A 16,133-nucleotide genomic window follows, 5' to 3' on the forward strand; every position below is an offset into this window, starting at 1 on the left:
TCCTCTTCCTCCCAGCTGGGGCCATGGAGTACTCTACCTCTCCTCTAGTCCTCCCTTATTGTAACAGAATGCTCAAGGTTTTTCTCCTTCTAAAGAGGCTTGTCTTAGTGCTGACAAAAACAGCCTGTAAGTGTTATTTCAAAAACCAGCCCCATGGCTCCACTCAGAAAGCAAACCAGCTTCATCAGCAGCCAGTAACAGCATTTAATGCCAATACCAGGCTAGAACTTCTCCAGCGAGTGAAGGGCGGTCAGGAGTTATCTATTCTCACAGGACATAACGGACAGGAGTGATCTGCTCTCACAAAAGGCACAGTCAGGTGGCATTCATCCCAGGGGACACCACCCACCAAAGGTGGCTGTATTAGAAACGATGCAGAAAGAATCCCTTACCTGTCCGGTAGACAAAATTGCCTTCTGTCTCTGATGATGATGGAGAGACCAATTCCTCCTCAAATTCATTGGAACTAAATGAACCAGAGTGATTCCTTTGCCTTGTTTTTTCCATCATAGCTGCATTGGTAGCCATGACATGTCTCAATGAGTCATTCAGGTAACGATTCAATAAACTGCTTTTGTATTTGGGGGGTGATACGTAATCCTCACTGGCACTTGTTTCTGGTCTCACTCCTGTTTTTATTACTGAACTTTCAGTTTTAATCACAGTGTGATGAACTGGTTTGTTATATCCCCCTTCATTCATATGGTTTCTCGGAGGATTTTCTCCATCTGAAAATAAAGGAAGAAAGATACAGTATTGCATTGAATACCTAATATTTAACAAGATGCTTTCTCTAGGTGTTTTAAATTGCTATAAATATAATTAAACCTAGATAAATAATTTTAGACTTCAGCATTAGACAACGATTTTCGTTTTCTTGTGTTCACACATCGCTAACACTAGTTCCCAGGGTTCTCAGATGTTCCAGCTATTCCAAATTAATTAACTGTATAAAACAGTGTCTGGGTCTAATTTGCTCATGAGCAACACAAGGCAGGTAGAAAAAAACTGAGAAGTGCCCTAATTCAATGATAAACATTTCAAATTCATAGAATCGTAGAAAGGTTTGGGCTGGAAGGGATCTTGTAGATCATCTGGTTCCAATCCCCCTGTCATGGGCTGGGACACCTTCCACTACAGCAGGTTGCTCAGAGCTCCATCCAACCTGGCCTTGAACACTTCCAGGGAGGGGGGATTCCAGTGCCTCACCACCCTCATACTAAAGAATTTCTTTTTTATATCTAATCTAAATCTACCCTCTTTCAGTTTAAAGCCATTACCCCTTGTCCTATCACTACATGCCCTTGTAAAAAGTCTCTCTCCAGCTTTCTTGTAGGCCCCTTTTGGGTACTGAAAGGCTGCTCTAAGGTCTCCCCAGGGCCTTCTCTTCTCCAGGTTGAACAGTCCCAACTCTCTCAGCCTTTTCCCATAGGAGAGATGCTCCAGCCCTCGGATCAAAAAAAAATCTGGGTGAATAAGCTGACTTCTTACTATGATAACTTTAAATTTTATTCTCCTGAGTACTATGACATACTTAAGCTTACTTGCTTAAACTGTACTCTTTTAATTGTCCTGCAACCAATCTTTTAAAGGGCAGTGCAAAGCAACGTGAATACAAATTGAAATCAGAACAAAGAGAACTGAAACTGAGTACAAATTGAAGCACATTCTTCTAAAAATTCACATACACATTTCTGACAATGTTCTGCAGCATTTATTCCTGTCAATGTATCTCCATATCAAAAACGACTAAAAAAAGCACCCACAGACATAATTAATACAAATGTTCTATTAAAAAATATAGGGTGGCAATTAAAAAATTCTTACATTTGTTAATTTGGATAACAAAGAGAATTCCAGTGCACCTTCTAAGGAAAACGTTTGCTGGTAAAACACATGAAATAAGTAACAAGAATATTCAGATCACCATATAATAAACCCCACTGAAGTTCATCAGATTGTCTTGTTAATTGCATTCTCTTGTTAATTATGTGACATTGCTATAGTCCTTCCATCAAGGCAAGTAGCAGACAAGAGATTTCTCATTTCCTTAAACCAACAAATGTAATCAATTTTTTCCTTTAATGTAGATTAAAGAAATAGGCTTGTAGAATCTAATGAACTAACAATTATCTTTCTAGTAACAATGTTATGTGAAACAGGCAAATAACATGCAACCAGACTGTCACCCCGATTAACCTACACAGTCCCACTTCGCAAGGCTGCACAGTAGTTGGGAGACAAAACTGGCACTGAATTAAGAAAAAGTAAAGGCAGATCTACCGAGGGCATTTTGTGACAAACCAGAGCTAACTTAGGGTATCTGATACTTTATAAATACATTTTAATTGGTTAAAGACTGATAAAAAGCGCATCAACAAACCTTCAGAGCATGAGTCGTCGCTGCTCACGCTGAGTCGTTCAGCATTTCCTTGAACGTATTTGTTGTACAGTTTTATTCGTAAAGCCCAGCTAAGATCTGGTTGCCTGACAGTATTCTTCAGGCGACGTCTTGCATTGGCAAACCAGTTTGATACCTGCATACAAATGAACGTATTAGTTTCCATTGAAAATGATGCAAACAAACAAACCTAACCCGTACAGTTTTTATGACGTTTCTGTATATCCTAATAAAATGGCAAACAAGTGAAACATGAACAGGAGTCCACGAAACTATCACTGAGCAGACCAGGAACCTCAGACAGGCAGGCAGGTTCAGGCTTTCCACCCTTCCCAAGTTATTAAACCCTCATTATTAACAAGGTTTTAATTAAGGTGTCCCAAACACTAATTTTCTATCCATGTTTCTTTTTTTAAAAGATAATGCCCTGAACTTTCAATGAATCTTCACTATATTACTAACATCTTAAATGAAAAGTACTAGCTAATGTTAGATAATGTGCCTTTGACATTTGGGTAAGGCTACCATCCTTCTGTTGAACAGAAGAACCCATTCTGAATTTGGTTATATAAAAGCCCAAATTCTCCCTCGTGCCTTATCAGTACTCTGACAGCTAGTGGTATCAGGAAAGTCTTACACAGAATATAACCTCCTTTGAGCTACTGCAAAAATCAACTATTTGCACCACAAAGCAGCAGCTCTTATGAACTCTTTCTGTTACGGAAACTCTAAAAGGCACTGAAGATACAGATTCTTCACACAGGCACTACTAAACAAGAGACTGGCTTGTCTTCCTTCGCAGCTGCAGAGCATCTTCTGGAGTCTGACGCTGCAAAAGGGATCCACGTTAGCATCCTTCTAGCATCCAGTCACCACAAAGTCAGGCTCAAACACAAGGATATCACACTGCTTTGGGTACCAAAGGAGCAAAAGGGCATGGCATAGTCTTCTGTGCCAGCAGTGCTAATCAAACTGTCAAATGGGATGTGCGTACTTGCAGACACCTTGCATGAAAGCGTACCTGAGAAAATGCTGGCCTTGGTCCTACTGTACTTTAAAAATACATAAAATAGGAAATACTGATACTGACAGAGTGACCTTACCATAACCCTACTATGAGCAAGAGCAGAGCCAAGCTACCTACACTTTAACAATATTTATTTAATGATAAATCAGGTCTTAAAAATACTATTTACTCCTTGCAGAACTAAACGTATTTTGACATGACCTCTGCAAGAAGGAGGCAGAGTAGCATTACTTGCAAAAGGGAATGTAAAGAATGTCGGGAGAGTCTACAGCCCCGCTCACATCTTTGTGCTGTGAAAGCGCACACAGAGGAAGCCGAGACTACTGCATTCGTGTTCTGACCTAGTAACAATCACACCATTCAATTTATGTTAACCTGCAAAGCACGTTAACACACATTTGATCAATATGTGCTACCTCGCCCACTACAGAGCCAAACTGTAGACCTCAGTGTTGGATTTTGGCCCTAGTTTTGTCATCTGCCCATTGTAGCTAAGGTTGTATAAATCGCACAGAAGTATTTGGCTAATTATTCTGGATTGATAATCTCTTCTAGGGCAATTAGGAGAAAAATAAGCACTATCTGCTTAAAGCAAAAACAGAACTTCATTTCAGAGTCCCACCCAGCACTTACAAGTGGCGCCTTGAGCCTGTCACTTTGATTTTACTTAAAACCATGTTTACACAAAACAGGGTTCCACCGAAAACACAGTGAGCCCTGGATCAGCACTCAGATGCCAAACACGTAACTTTACAAACCATGTAGTTTACTATGACAGGTTAGAAGACCAAAACTGTAGCTGGCAGAGAAGAGCAAGTAATTTTCATTCTCTTCCAAGGCTACTTGTTTATATTCATCATATTGACACAGCAATCTTTACAGTAAACCAGAGAGGGTGGGCTGGAATCCATCCACTTTCTAATGCCGTTAACATAGTCATTCCAGGCTGCTCAGCTGAAGCAGCTCTCACCTGGCTGCTGCGCGGTTTAATGTAACTCTGAAATCAAGTATGTGACGATAGAGATGGATCAATCCAGGGTCCCAATGAATACTATCGCAGTTACTGCAGCATCTTACAAAACTGACAGCTTTCCAACACCTCATTAGACAGAGGTGCATTATGCTCCATTTTATTACATATTGAAATATTTCATCAGTGAAGTGCCACGTACAGAAAAGAAAGATCGGGTAGTATTAGTGTGACTCATACATCGAAGCAATTAAATTTAGCAGGAGTGATTTTTGCATGGTACTCTTGGTTTATTTTGGGCTCATTCTTCCCATGCCAACGCTTTGCTTTCTGCATATCAATACGAAAAGATGAGTCATATTTTAAGTCCTCTGCTACAAGAGGAGGAAATAGTAGTATTTGATCATTAGGAAAGAACCTGAAGTCAGCAATTACAAGAGGAGCTTTCAGCTAAAGCACAAAGCAGCAAACTCACTCCAGAAACTCTTCTCCCAAATGCAATTACAACAAGGCCTGTTAAAGCTGAAGGAACGTTAGGCAAAACCACTTCAGAGATTTTTAGGCTAGATCCGTGGTGTGGTATCTCTGGGTGCTTTCCTGCTCTTGGGCACTGGAGTACAGTGCTGGAAAATCCTGATCTCTAAGACATCAAGAAATTGCAACACCTCTCCCGCTCTTCAGTCCTGGGCAACCTCCAGGTGGGCGGACTGGAAGAGGCTGCATGGCCACAAGCTGTACCAGACAGCGCTCTCACCCTGAGCTCCAGCCACCGCCAGGGTTATCACAGGCTGTTCCTGGCTACTTTAAACCCAAGCACAGTTTTGTCACTAATTTCAAACAGCCTCAAATCTTGTCTCATGTATCCATCAGGTCTTTAAAAAGTTGCATGCCTACTGCTGTAGGTCCCACTCACTGTAAGTGCCTGTTTGCACCACACTTAAGCTGTTACAAACAGAAACAACTGCCAAAATCCACCCATCCTTCATGATGGCCCCAAGTCACACTACTGTGACCTCCAAAAACAACAAAAAACCCCAAAACAATGATTTATGTACAAGTCAGTGGGAAAATCTTTGTCTCAGAGAGAGAAAGAACCAGGTATCTTGGAAAAAATCATGATGCAACTCACTGTTCTTGTAAAATAACAATCACGTAGTTCTTCAAGAAGTAAAAAGACAAAATCCAAGGAGAACAAAAATAGATGTGCTTTCCAGCAACCATATTTTACATCAGCTCACTCATTCCCAAAGAGCATCAGGTACTTGTATCAGCATCATGAAACATTGACCCTCTGGCTATACTTCTGAAAAGCCTCTTCAATTTTATTGTAATTTGGTCTGCTTCACTGCTTAAGAGTGGCCAAAGTTTCAGAAAGGGAACAGAAATCAAGCGGTTCTCCTCCTCCAGTAACCCAGATAGGCCTTTATGAATGTGAATACTATTAAATCCATAGCATCACATGACCAATATATTAATCCTAGTATTGCAAGAAACCTCTCTTCAACAATACAGCCATTCATATTTCTTTCTGGAAGGAACATACAGCCATTTTTCTTCTTTATTTCACAAGAATGTCTAAAGCAAAATTTAAAATAAAATAAATCAAGCACTGTGGTAATAATACAAATGAAAATGTAGCATATTAATAGCATACTAATAGGACAAATTATTGGATTCTGAATTGGAATCTAATTGGAGTAAAACATAAAATGCCTTTTCAAACTATATTGCTTTTTTGGTTTCCTGCTTTGGCAGTTGGGGAAGTAGAAAACTTCAGACTGCTGGACTGAAAGCTGCAATAACATTTGCCTTGAGGACTCCCGAAGACCTTGTTGGCCTGCTCAGGAATAAGTCAGCCCAGCATTTGCCCCAGGTTTTGCTGCTACTTATTAAGAAGCAAGATGATTTACAATTCCTGCAAAATCCTACCTCCTCGAAAGAGTTCGACTTTGCTTCTGCAGTGCTTTTGGACTCGCAGCTGGAACAGACCCCTGCTGTCCCACTGCACCCAGGAACAGGGGGGTAAGCCAAAGTATTAGTGAGGTAGAATAAATTACTTCAAAATCAGTCAACTAGGTGATAGCAAAACTAACGAAAATAAAGTTGTGGAAGATTTGACACGCAGCTACTGTACTAATAATCACAGCAGAAAACAGGGCTGGATGTTCACCTCCTTGTCTCACACAAGGATCGGTTTTACCTGTGCTGCGGTCCTGTAAAAGCTCCTTTAGATAGATAGCACATACTGGAATAAGGTTCATTAGATGAAAGAAAAGCATGTGGAGAAGAGTTACAGCTATACCATCAATATTACTGGGACCAACATCATCGTCCAGGCAGCTGCTGAGGACCTCTTCCAAGGCCAGCAGTCAGGTGAAGAACAAAAAATCCCAGCCATTCATTCTCTAAATGGCATTTTGGCAGAAAATCAAAGGGTTTTTCAACAGTATATTTTGCCTTCCCTAGGGCTTCCAACGACAAGGCCTCAGCACACGAGGGATGCTGGGAAGAGGTAACAGCTGTCAGCAGACAACAGCCTCCACCGGGGTGGAAAGCTGTGGGGGTAAGCGTGCAGTCCCACCAAGAGCAAACACCACGGGACAGCACGAAAAATGGAAGGAGAGCAGGAAATGCGAGACAGGCCAGCAAACGTGAAGACGTGTAACCCGGAGAAGACATCATGCACTGACTCCTGGTTCTCCAGTGATGCCTGGTGTTACTGGGATAGAAAAGCAATCACAGGAGAACCTGGCTGATGCTTTTGCAGAGTGCCCCTCCTGAGACAGAAGCAAAGCTTTCCAATAGACACCGAAGCCCCGTCCCCAGCCTGCTCTTGGTTCTGCCGCTCAGCTGAAGGAGCGCAGCCTTCGGGGAAGCTATTTCAGATGCACCCAGCGTGACTGAGATCACAGCCTGGCACTTTCTTTCTCACTCTCAGAGAACAAAAATTTTGATCTGGATTACAGTCTCGTTCTTTCTGGGCATCTGAAAAGTAGATGTGGGGTGTGTGTTGTTTTGTTCTCCCAGGCTCAGGAACTTCTGCCGGTGCCAGACATATGTATTTACCTCTCGTACAGATGCTATCGTACTCAAGGATTAAAAGAGCATTGCACCCAAATGATGGAAGAAACATCTGGGGTTTCTTTTTGATGGCGTGCTTCTGTAAATGAAGATAGATGTGCTGGTTTGCACAGCTCTTTCACGTATTACAGTTCATAGAAAGAAGGCTGGTCAAATTCAACTACAGCGTAAATCCACTGGAGTCACGGCGGTCTCACAGAGATAAATGCAGCCCTCCATGACTCTTTTTAATTTTATTCTACACCTCACGTAGATCGTAAAACTCGGTGGAGCAGCGGTCATGGCTCGCTTGATGCTTTTATAGAGGCTAACACAGCATATCCCCAGCAGGATTTATCAAAGCTGTCATGAGAGAAATACTGCAAAAACCCACCAGGTTTTCTCCCCTGTCTGTTCGTTCCGAGGGATTTATAAAAGAACACGAGAATTCTTCAAGATGTCGTTAATATGAAAGTCTCCCAACATGCATTCTGGACAATGTTTTAAATCTCACATAAAAATACAGCAATATCGTGAAAGCCATAGTCCAATAAACCGCTCCTATTGCATTGTGGCATTGCATGGATAGTGTTTGTGTAATCGTATTTTCAAAAGTCTGAGCAAACCTTTCATGTGTATTTTTTAAAAGCAAGAGAAGTTTTTAACTGTATCTTCCAGTTATAACTGGCATTTTCTGAGACATTAATATTATTTTTGTCAAAGCTATAGTATTTTTTGTCGCGCAATAGTTTCTCTGTGAGGTACTAAAGTGCAAAAGTTTCCCATTTTGCCCTTACTAGGATCGAAGTTCATAGCACAGGCTTTCCTGAAGGAGCACTCAAAATAATACTGCTGAATTACCACCTTCTTTTTCTAATACTTCATGTTATTTTGATATCTTCACATCCTTTGCAAAGTGACACATCTAACGCGTTAGCAGAGCGCAGAGGACCCAATCCTGCAAACACATGTGTTTCATTTTAAGCACCTAGCAGTAGCTCCCAGTCAGGAAATTAAATTATTCACAACGCATAAATCTTTGCGGCATCCAGACCTGAGATAGCATCACTCAGCAACCGATAGCATTTAACCACATTTCAACAGAGTGCCAGATGGCACAGAGAACAAAGAAGTAATATTTATAAACATCTGTAGGCAACTTTATACCTCTTATGGCAACACAACTGCCAATCATTTCAGGGGAGTTTTACCCGAGAGCAAAACAATTACTCCCCATGTCTAATTACGCCATACCGCTAATTCCTGCGAGCGCAGTCGCTGCACGGGGAGCTGCTGCACAGCGCGCGCGCAGGGTGACACGCAGGTCCGTGCAACAGGCGAGGATTCTCACTGGAACAATGGAACTGTTCCCATTCTCGCCCCTTTTCACAGGGAAAAGACTGGCTCCCTGCAACTTCCTCAACAACTCCCATTCTGTGCTCAAATCTCCCATTACTGTTTTTTTTCTTTACCTGAAGATTTTTAAAGACTAAGTAAAAATATTTCCACTGTATTTACGAACGAGATCAAAGGATGAGGGCCTCTTATCCTAGGAGGACGCACCTTTTGCCGACCGCCTTAGCACTTCCCCAGCCCGGACAGCCCCGACGCGGCAATCCCTGTTTCGAGCGACACAGCCCATCTGGAGGGGAGCCCTGGGCAGGGTGGGGGGACGGATGCCCTCGGGACCCCCGGCCTCGCTGGCCGCGCCGATGCCCGCCCCGACGCCCAGCGCTGCCCCTCGCTCAGCCCACAGCGGGGCTCTGGCCGACGCCGTCCCGGTCCCTCCCGCCCACCAAACGCCCCGGAGCCGCGGCCGGCGGTGGGGGCTGGGGGTTCCCTTACCTGCACCAGGGTCATCTGGGAGCCGAGGGCCAGCAGGATCTTCTCGGTCTTGGTGGGGTAGGGGTTGTCGCGGTGCTTGTAGAGCCACTGCTTGAGCGGCCGCGCCATGTCCTGCAGCGCCTGCCGCTTGTGCCGCACCTTCCCGCCGCTCTGCCGGGCCCTGCCGCGGAGAACGGGCGCTGAGGGCCGCGGCCGGGGCGGCTGGCACCTGCCCGGACCCCCCCCGAACCCCCCTTCCGGTCCCGGGCACGGCGCCGAGCTCCCCCGCCCCGCCGCCGCTTCGGGTGCGGGAGGCGCGCAGGGAAGCGCGCGCTGCCCGGGGGGGGACCCTGCCGGGGGGGGATCCCGCCGGGTGGGGGGACCCTGCCCGGGGTGCGTCCTGCCCGGGGGAAGCCGAGCCCCGTCCCCACGCGGTGCTCGGGGACCCCCCACGGCCGCAGCCCCGGCCCCGGGCCGGCAGCTCCGGAGCGGGCGGTGCCCGCAGCAGCCCGGGACTCCCGGTGGAGGGTCTGGAGCAGCGGACTCAGAGGGGAGGGTTCGGGGCCGGGCGCTGGCGGCGGGGATTTCAGCGGGGTCAGGGCTCCGCCGGGGCCGGGTCTCCGTGCTCGGCGTCCGCCAGGCGTGTGGTTTGCAGAGCGGCTTTCCAGGGGGGCCAGGGCCGGCCTCGCACGGCCCCGGCCACGCACCCCAGCGCGGCGCAGCCGGGAGGTGCGGGCTGCCCCGGGGCCAAGCGAGCCTCCCCCCGCCCCAAGTTATTTCCGTTTTTTTTTGTTTTTCTGGGGGGCTTTTTTTTTTTTCAGTTATATCCGTGGATACCCGCGGCGTCGAGTACCTCCCGGGTCATTTCCCTGCTCGAAGCGGCAGCGAGGGGTGCTCCCGGGGGAACCCCCAAACCCCGCGCCTGCCGGGGGACAACGGTGACACCGGGGCGAGTGAAACGCAGCTCCCGTTTGGAAGAAAAAACAAACAAACAAACAAAAAACCCCAAACCCTAAGGACAAGGTGACTCTGTAAAAAATAAAAAGCAGGTGAACCAAACCGGGGGAAGCAGCAGGGAAGCCCCGAGGCGGGCTGGGGCTGGCGGCACGGCCGGCGGGCAGCGCTGCGCGGGGCGGCAAGGAGGCTCCCGCCGGCGGCGGCAGGGGGCGCCACGGGGCCGCGCCGGGCCGGGCAGAGCCGTGCGGAGCCGGGCAGAGCCGGGCCGGGCCGGGCAGAGCCGCGCCGTGCGGAGCCGGGCAGAGCTGTGCGGAGCCGGGCCGGGCCGGGCAGAGCCGCGCCGGGCAGAGCCGTGCGGAGCCGGGCAGAGCTGTGCGGAGCCGGGCAGAGCCGGGCCGGGCCGGGCAGAGCCGCGCCGGGCAGAGCCGTGCGGAGCCGGGCAGAGCCGAGCCGGGCCATGCCGGGCCGGGCGGCCGTGGGCGCTGCCTCGTCCAGAGCTCCCTCGGCAGCTCAGCTCCTCCGCGACCGGCTGGTAATAGCATTTTGATGAAACATAACCTGCGTCCCACCAGCCAGCACCGCCGTTAAAAGTGCGAGCTGATGCAATCGTTAAGGTGGAAATTCGGCAGTAAAAACAGCTCCTCGGGATGTCGCGGTTCCGGTGCCTCCCCACTGTGCACCTCAGCCTTTACTTTGTAAAGCTGACCCGAAATGCCTGCTCCGCGCTCCCTCGTTCAACCCTTCGAGCTGCGGCTGACAACGCGCCGGAGCTAACACGTCCTCCTCTTTCACCTGTTCCAGCGCAAAAACATCAGCCGCCGGCGGCTCGGCCTCAGCTGCCTCGTTAGCAGACCCCGTCCGAACACCACCCTTCCCGGTCCTTGACTGGCACCGCGCTAGTCCGTTTTCAATCCCACCCCAGGGAACGCACCACCCTCCGGCCCGCCGGCTCAGCGCGCTGCGGACCGGCCGGGACGGCGGAACAGGCGCTGGAGGCCGCGAACCGCCGGCCCCGACACCGCCGGCCCCGACACCGCCGGCGGGGCTCGGCCCGCGGCCGCCCCGTACCCCCGGGTTCCGCGCGTTCCGCCTCGCCCCTCGGCTTGAATTCCACGAGCCCCGGTGTCTCCGGCTTGCCTTCGCTGGAGGGCAGAGCTGGGGAGGTCCAACGCCGCCGGACAGCCGCGCTCTGCCCGCCGCGCCCCAGCCCAGCCGGGCGCCTGCGCATCCTCTATTAGCGCAATGTCCCACAGCGGCTGTGGAATGAGAGTCCCAGGGAGCACGGACCCGAGGGTATGGAGGACACACACACGGGACCCCCACGCAGCCACCCCTCTCGCACCCCCAGCGCGGCTCGGCGGCGGCCGGGAGCGCACGGCGTACCCCGTCCGGCGGTTGCGCAGGCTGAGGCTCTCCTTGATGGACGGGCTGTCGGGCAGCAGCACCTCGGCGTGGCGCGGACCCTCTACCACCCCCACGTAGGGCCGGCCGCTCCGCTCCCGCTCCTTGCCGTCCTCCTCGAAAAGCACCTGGCCGCTGAGCTTGCTGAAGACGATGGCGTTCATGGTGGAGGATGGCGGCGGGGGGGGGGGGGGGGGCTGGGGGCCGCCGTCGGGCTGGCCGCCGGCTCCGAGGTGCGGGGGCTCGCTGTGCGCTGCGGGGAGGCGGCAGCGGTCACCGGGCAGCCGCGACGAACCGCCGAGACCCGCCCGGCGGCGGGGGGGGGGGGCAGCGCGGAGGCACCGGGCGCCGCCTGCCCACCCACGGGGGGGGGGAGGGGGGGCAGCCCGCCCCTCCCACGGCCCGGCCCGCTCCCACGGCCCCCCCACCCGAGCCCGGTCCGCTCCCGCGTCCCGGCCCGCTCCCACTCGCACCTCGCCGCCAGCCTCCGCCAGGCTCCTCGCTCCGCGCCGCAGCAGCTCAGAGCGCGGGTTTTCCGTGGGGCTCGGTGTTTCTCCTTCGCTTGCTCTCTCTGTCTCTCTCGCTCGCTCCCTCCTTTTTTTCCCCCTTCCCCTCCCCTCCTCCGGAATGATTTTCCCCTTCCCCCCTCCCCAAACGGGGAGGGAAACAAATTGTTTTTAACGACCACCCGGAGGAACCGCCGCCGCGCAGCCACTCGCGCTGTCGGGACCGCTGCTCCCATCCTCCCCCCGGGGGAGGGGGGCACCGCCGCGGGGGGACCCCGGCAGCCCCGGCAAGAGTACGACGGCGGGGGGGGGGGGGGCGGTGCGGCGGGGGGCAGTGCCCGGCGTGCAGCGGGGGGTCCCCGGGGGAAGGAGGCTGAGGACAGCGCCTGGGGTCACGCTGCCCGCGGCAGAGACCCCCGTCGGGGGCGTTTAACGAAGCCGGACCAGGAAGCACCTCCCCCCCCCCCCCCCCGTGTCTCTTCTTGTGTCGTGTGTGTCGCGTCCCCCCCCCCCCCCCCCTTGCAAGGCTTATAAATGAGGTCGCAGACCAAGCCCGCTCGCGTTAGCATCCTCGGAGCGGCCGGCCCGCTCCCCCCCGGCTGCCCCGGCCCCGCACCCCCCGCACCCCTGCTGCCCCGCGGCGCAGCCAGCCCGGCCCCGGCCCCGGCGAGCTGCAGCATTTCGGTTACTGTGCGCAGAAACGGAGAAGATGGCCACAGTCAATATTTACAAGGATGTAATTCAGACGTTGTGTGACCGCCGCGGGTGAACGAGCAGCAGCCGTCTGCGCCCGGCGGGACGTGCGCGGCGCAGACCCCCCCGCGCCCTCCGCGGCACCGCGCTCCCCCTTGGGCTCCCTCTCCCCGTCCTTGCCCTGACCCCGAAGGACCTGACTCTGCATAGCCGCTACCGGCTTTATCCCTTCCCCTCTCGTCCCCTCCCGTCCTCCTGCCCCCCTCCCCACACCCCTCCGTCACGGCCGCTCTCTGCGACGTCACGCAGCCACACGCGTTGGGGAAGGGGGTCCCTGGCGTCGAGGATCACCGACCTGATCGTAACTTCTCTTACAAAGGATAGAAACAGGCATAAATGTCTGCAGGAGCATTTCTGCACAGCCCGTGCACCCCACGCTTCCACAGGCCTTTGGGCTGCCCAACAGAATGTGCCCTGGCCTGAGCACTCAGAAAAGCTGGGGGGGACTGGGGGCATGCAGGGACACGGTGGGACGAATGCCTCCTGTTAGTCTGTGCTAATGTGCTGATTAGGGGCTTGCTGCGAAACGCGCAGCTCCAACCGTTGCCGTGCCCAGCTGAACCGTTTATGGCCTGGGAAGTGTTGTTGTAATTATATTACAGCAAAGGAGACGGAGAAAGTGAAAGGCTTGGTGAAAAACAAGCTCCTGAGGGCTCCTGCTCGCTCCGGTGAGATGGGAGAGTGTTCTCAACCGTTTGCAGCCTCATACAAGCATTTGCCCTGTTGTCGTCCCACCCCTCTCCCAGCCCTCTGGCACGGCGGGGGTGATCCCCTCCAGCAGGACAGGAGCAGACCCCAGCTCCTGAGGAGGGGCACGGATGGGGCACAGCAGGTTTCTGTGGGCCCTGCGGGCTGAGGCAGCCTTTGGAGCAGGGTCAGCCCATGCACTGACAGGGCACAGAGCAGCTGTCCTTGGAAAAGCCTCCCCTCCTGCCTGCCCGCTGCGGTGGGCTGGATGCTCGTTCCCTGTCTGGTGGCTCAGGAGGAACCGGGAAGGCAAAGATAATCCTCTCCTGCGTCCTCTGATGATGCTGCCACTTGGGCACAGGCTTGGGGGTTCATTGTCTGCGCTTGCAGGGCACATGGCTGTCCCCAAGGACACCTGTGGTCCCCAGGAGCAGTGGGGGTACACGCTGCCCGCCTGCTTGCCTGCCCAGAGCCCCTCAGGGCACGGGCAGACAGGGCAGCAGGTTGCTGGGGGCCTGGCAGATCCCACACCCGCACCCGGAATAAATCACAGCAACAAGAGCTGAGGGCAGAAATCAGCATTTGGAAAGCGGCTCTGGAAAAAAACAAAAGTCTGTGCAGGGCAGGCGCTGCCAAGCGTGGCGAGGCAGCGGCAGGAGCAGTTGGCACTGCGGCGCCTTACAAGCCTCTAAAGCAGCGAGATCTCCCAAATCATCACATGTAAATCTCACACATGCCCGCCCCCTCCATATTTTATTACTTAGATCACAGTTGAAAAGCTTAAATGAAAACAGGGTTTCTATTTCCAGAGCTTGTTTAACATCGTGAATGTGATACAAACTGTGGGCTTCATGTTTTTAATTAAGGGTACATACCCGGCCGTGCATGGAAAAGCAAGTCAAGAGCTGCTGGCCGCATACTGCAGCCCACAGCCGGCTCCCCTGAGGACGGTGCAGCACTGGCCGATGTGAGCACCCGGGCTCCCATGCATCCCACAGTGGGGCAGGGGCCCGGGGTGCAGGGGGAGTTGGGGTACCTGGGGCTGGCTGGAGCTGCAAGAAGCTCCGTGCTGGTCCTTGCAACACCCCTCTCCCAGCCCTTGCCCGCGTGCCCAGCCTCAGACAGCCGGCAGACAGGGCTGGAGTGCCAGAAAGTGGCAGCAAGGCACCTTTCCAAGGGATATCATGCGGAAAGAGCCTGAAAGTGGTGCTCTGTGGCCTAATCTGTCTCACTGGTGGAACCAGGAAAAAAAATCAACCATGCTTTCAGGCTGAGGGGAGAATTTGCTCCCGAGGCTGGGAGCGATGGAGCTCCCCAGCACCAGTCCAGCTCTAGCCAGCTGAGGGGCTGCGTCCCCAGCCCGGCTGCCCGCGGTGGGCGGCCGTCCTGCAGAGCCCGGCTGGCACTGCTGGACCAGGCTCTACCCGCTCCCCCCTTCCCTGGCCACGAGCAGGGGGCAACCCAAAACCTGTTTGGTAGAGCCCTGAACGCAGTCCTCGTTCCTGGTCTGCACTCCCAGCAAGATGTTGCGTTTGTCCCTTGCTTCGTGCTCTCATTATTCTTTAAATGCTTTCAGCAAACACTTCCTTGGTGTTGCATTCTCACAGCTCCCTCCTCCAGCCGCAGATTCCTTTGCAGTAAACATATACGTTTGAAATTCAAAGAATTTCCTCATGTCCCTGGTACGCTCTGTGCTATGGCATGCTGGGTGGCTAAATAACTACAGCCACATGCGTTGAAGGGCCTGAGAAGTCAGGTAGGTGAGAAATTGTTCAGGATTATGCAAAATGAGGTGTTATCTACACCGCAAACAGCCACACTTGCAGGGAGAGAAGCTGCAGAGACCTGGCAGCATATATGGCAGCATCTGGGTCAGCGCTGAGCAGTCCCACGGCACACATAGACAAGGATGAACCTGCTTAACCAAGTTGACTGAAATGGTGTCTCTGTCTTCTGCAGGCAGCCAGAGCTGGCAGAGCCGCAGCCTTAGCACGAGGTTTTCCTGCTCAGCCTGGCAGCCCCCAAAGCACTGGGGTTAATCTCGTAATGTGGGGGGAGTGTTGTTAAATATAGCCCGAAGGAAGGAAGAACTGTCCCCTTTGAACATTTCGAAAGACCAATGCCTAGAAGAGCCCCTGGCTTAGAGCAAGGGCGGCTGGCTCAGTGCTCCATCCTTGGGAGCAGCGGGGCCATCACACTGGGCATATAATATCTAAGGGAGGAGATAGTTACGTTGGTCTACTAAAAAGCAAAGATAGTCTCTGAGGTTGCCACCTAATTACAGGCCTTTTTGCATGCAAAGAGCTGTGGAGAAATGAGCTTTGGAAGGTTTCTCAACAGCAGTGAAGGAGCACCTGAAAGATAAAATGTGTGCTTGTTTTTCTTCTTTATGGGTATTTGGTTTGGAGGAATCGGTAAGAGGGTGTACTGAAATGGAAACACATATGCAGGGAGCAAACACACCAACGTCACGTGTGACCATCCCTAAAGTAGCTTTGCTGGTGCTGCTGTGGCAGGTAATACTGTCAAACCGCAGGGCCAAAGACT

At 52.2% G+C, this 16,133-nt stretch overlaps 1 protein-coding gene across 2 annotated transcripts in view; it reads right to left on the reverse strand.

The window, feature by feature from the left end:
• MKX (mohawk homeobox) overlaps positions 1-12,178 on the reverse strand; it is a 47,542-nt gene extending 35,364 nt beyond the window's left edge. For both annotated transcript variants that reach the window (XM_075419591.1, XM_075419593.1), the window contains exons 1-5: positions 12,114-12,178; positions 11,623-11,893; positions 9,304-9,463; positions 2,384-2,537; positions 393-728 (exon numbers count right to left, since the gene is read on the reverse strand). In XM_075419591.1, coding sequence (XP_075275706.1) covers positions 393-728; positions 2,384-2,537; positions 9,304-9,463; positions 11,623-11,804 — 832 coding nt within the window. In that variant the 5' untranslated portion in view covers positions 11,805-11,893; positions 12,114-12,178. The remainder of the gene's footprint in view (positions 1-392; positions 729-2,383; positions 2,538-9,303; positions 9,464-11,622; positions 11,894-12,113) is intronic.
• Between the last annotated feature and the right edge of the window lie 3,955 nt (positions 12,179-16,133).

The sequence above is a fragment of the Opisthocomus hoazin genome, chromosome 4 (genome assembly GCF_030867145.1).
Source record: "Opisthocomus hoazin isolate bOpiHoa1 chromosome 4, bOpiHoa1.hap1, whole genome shotgun sequence".
In the NCBI taxonomy this organism is placed as follows: Eukaryota; Metazoa; Chordata; class Aves; order Opisthocomiformes; family Opisthocomidae; genus Opisthocomus; species Opisthocomus hoazin.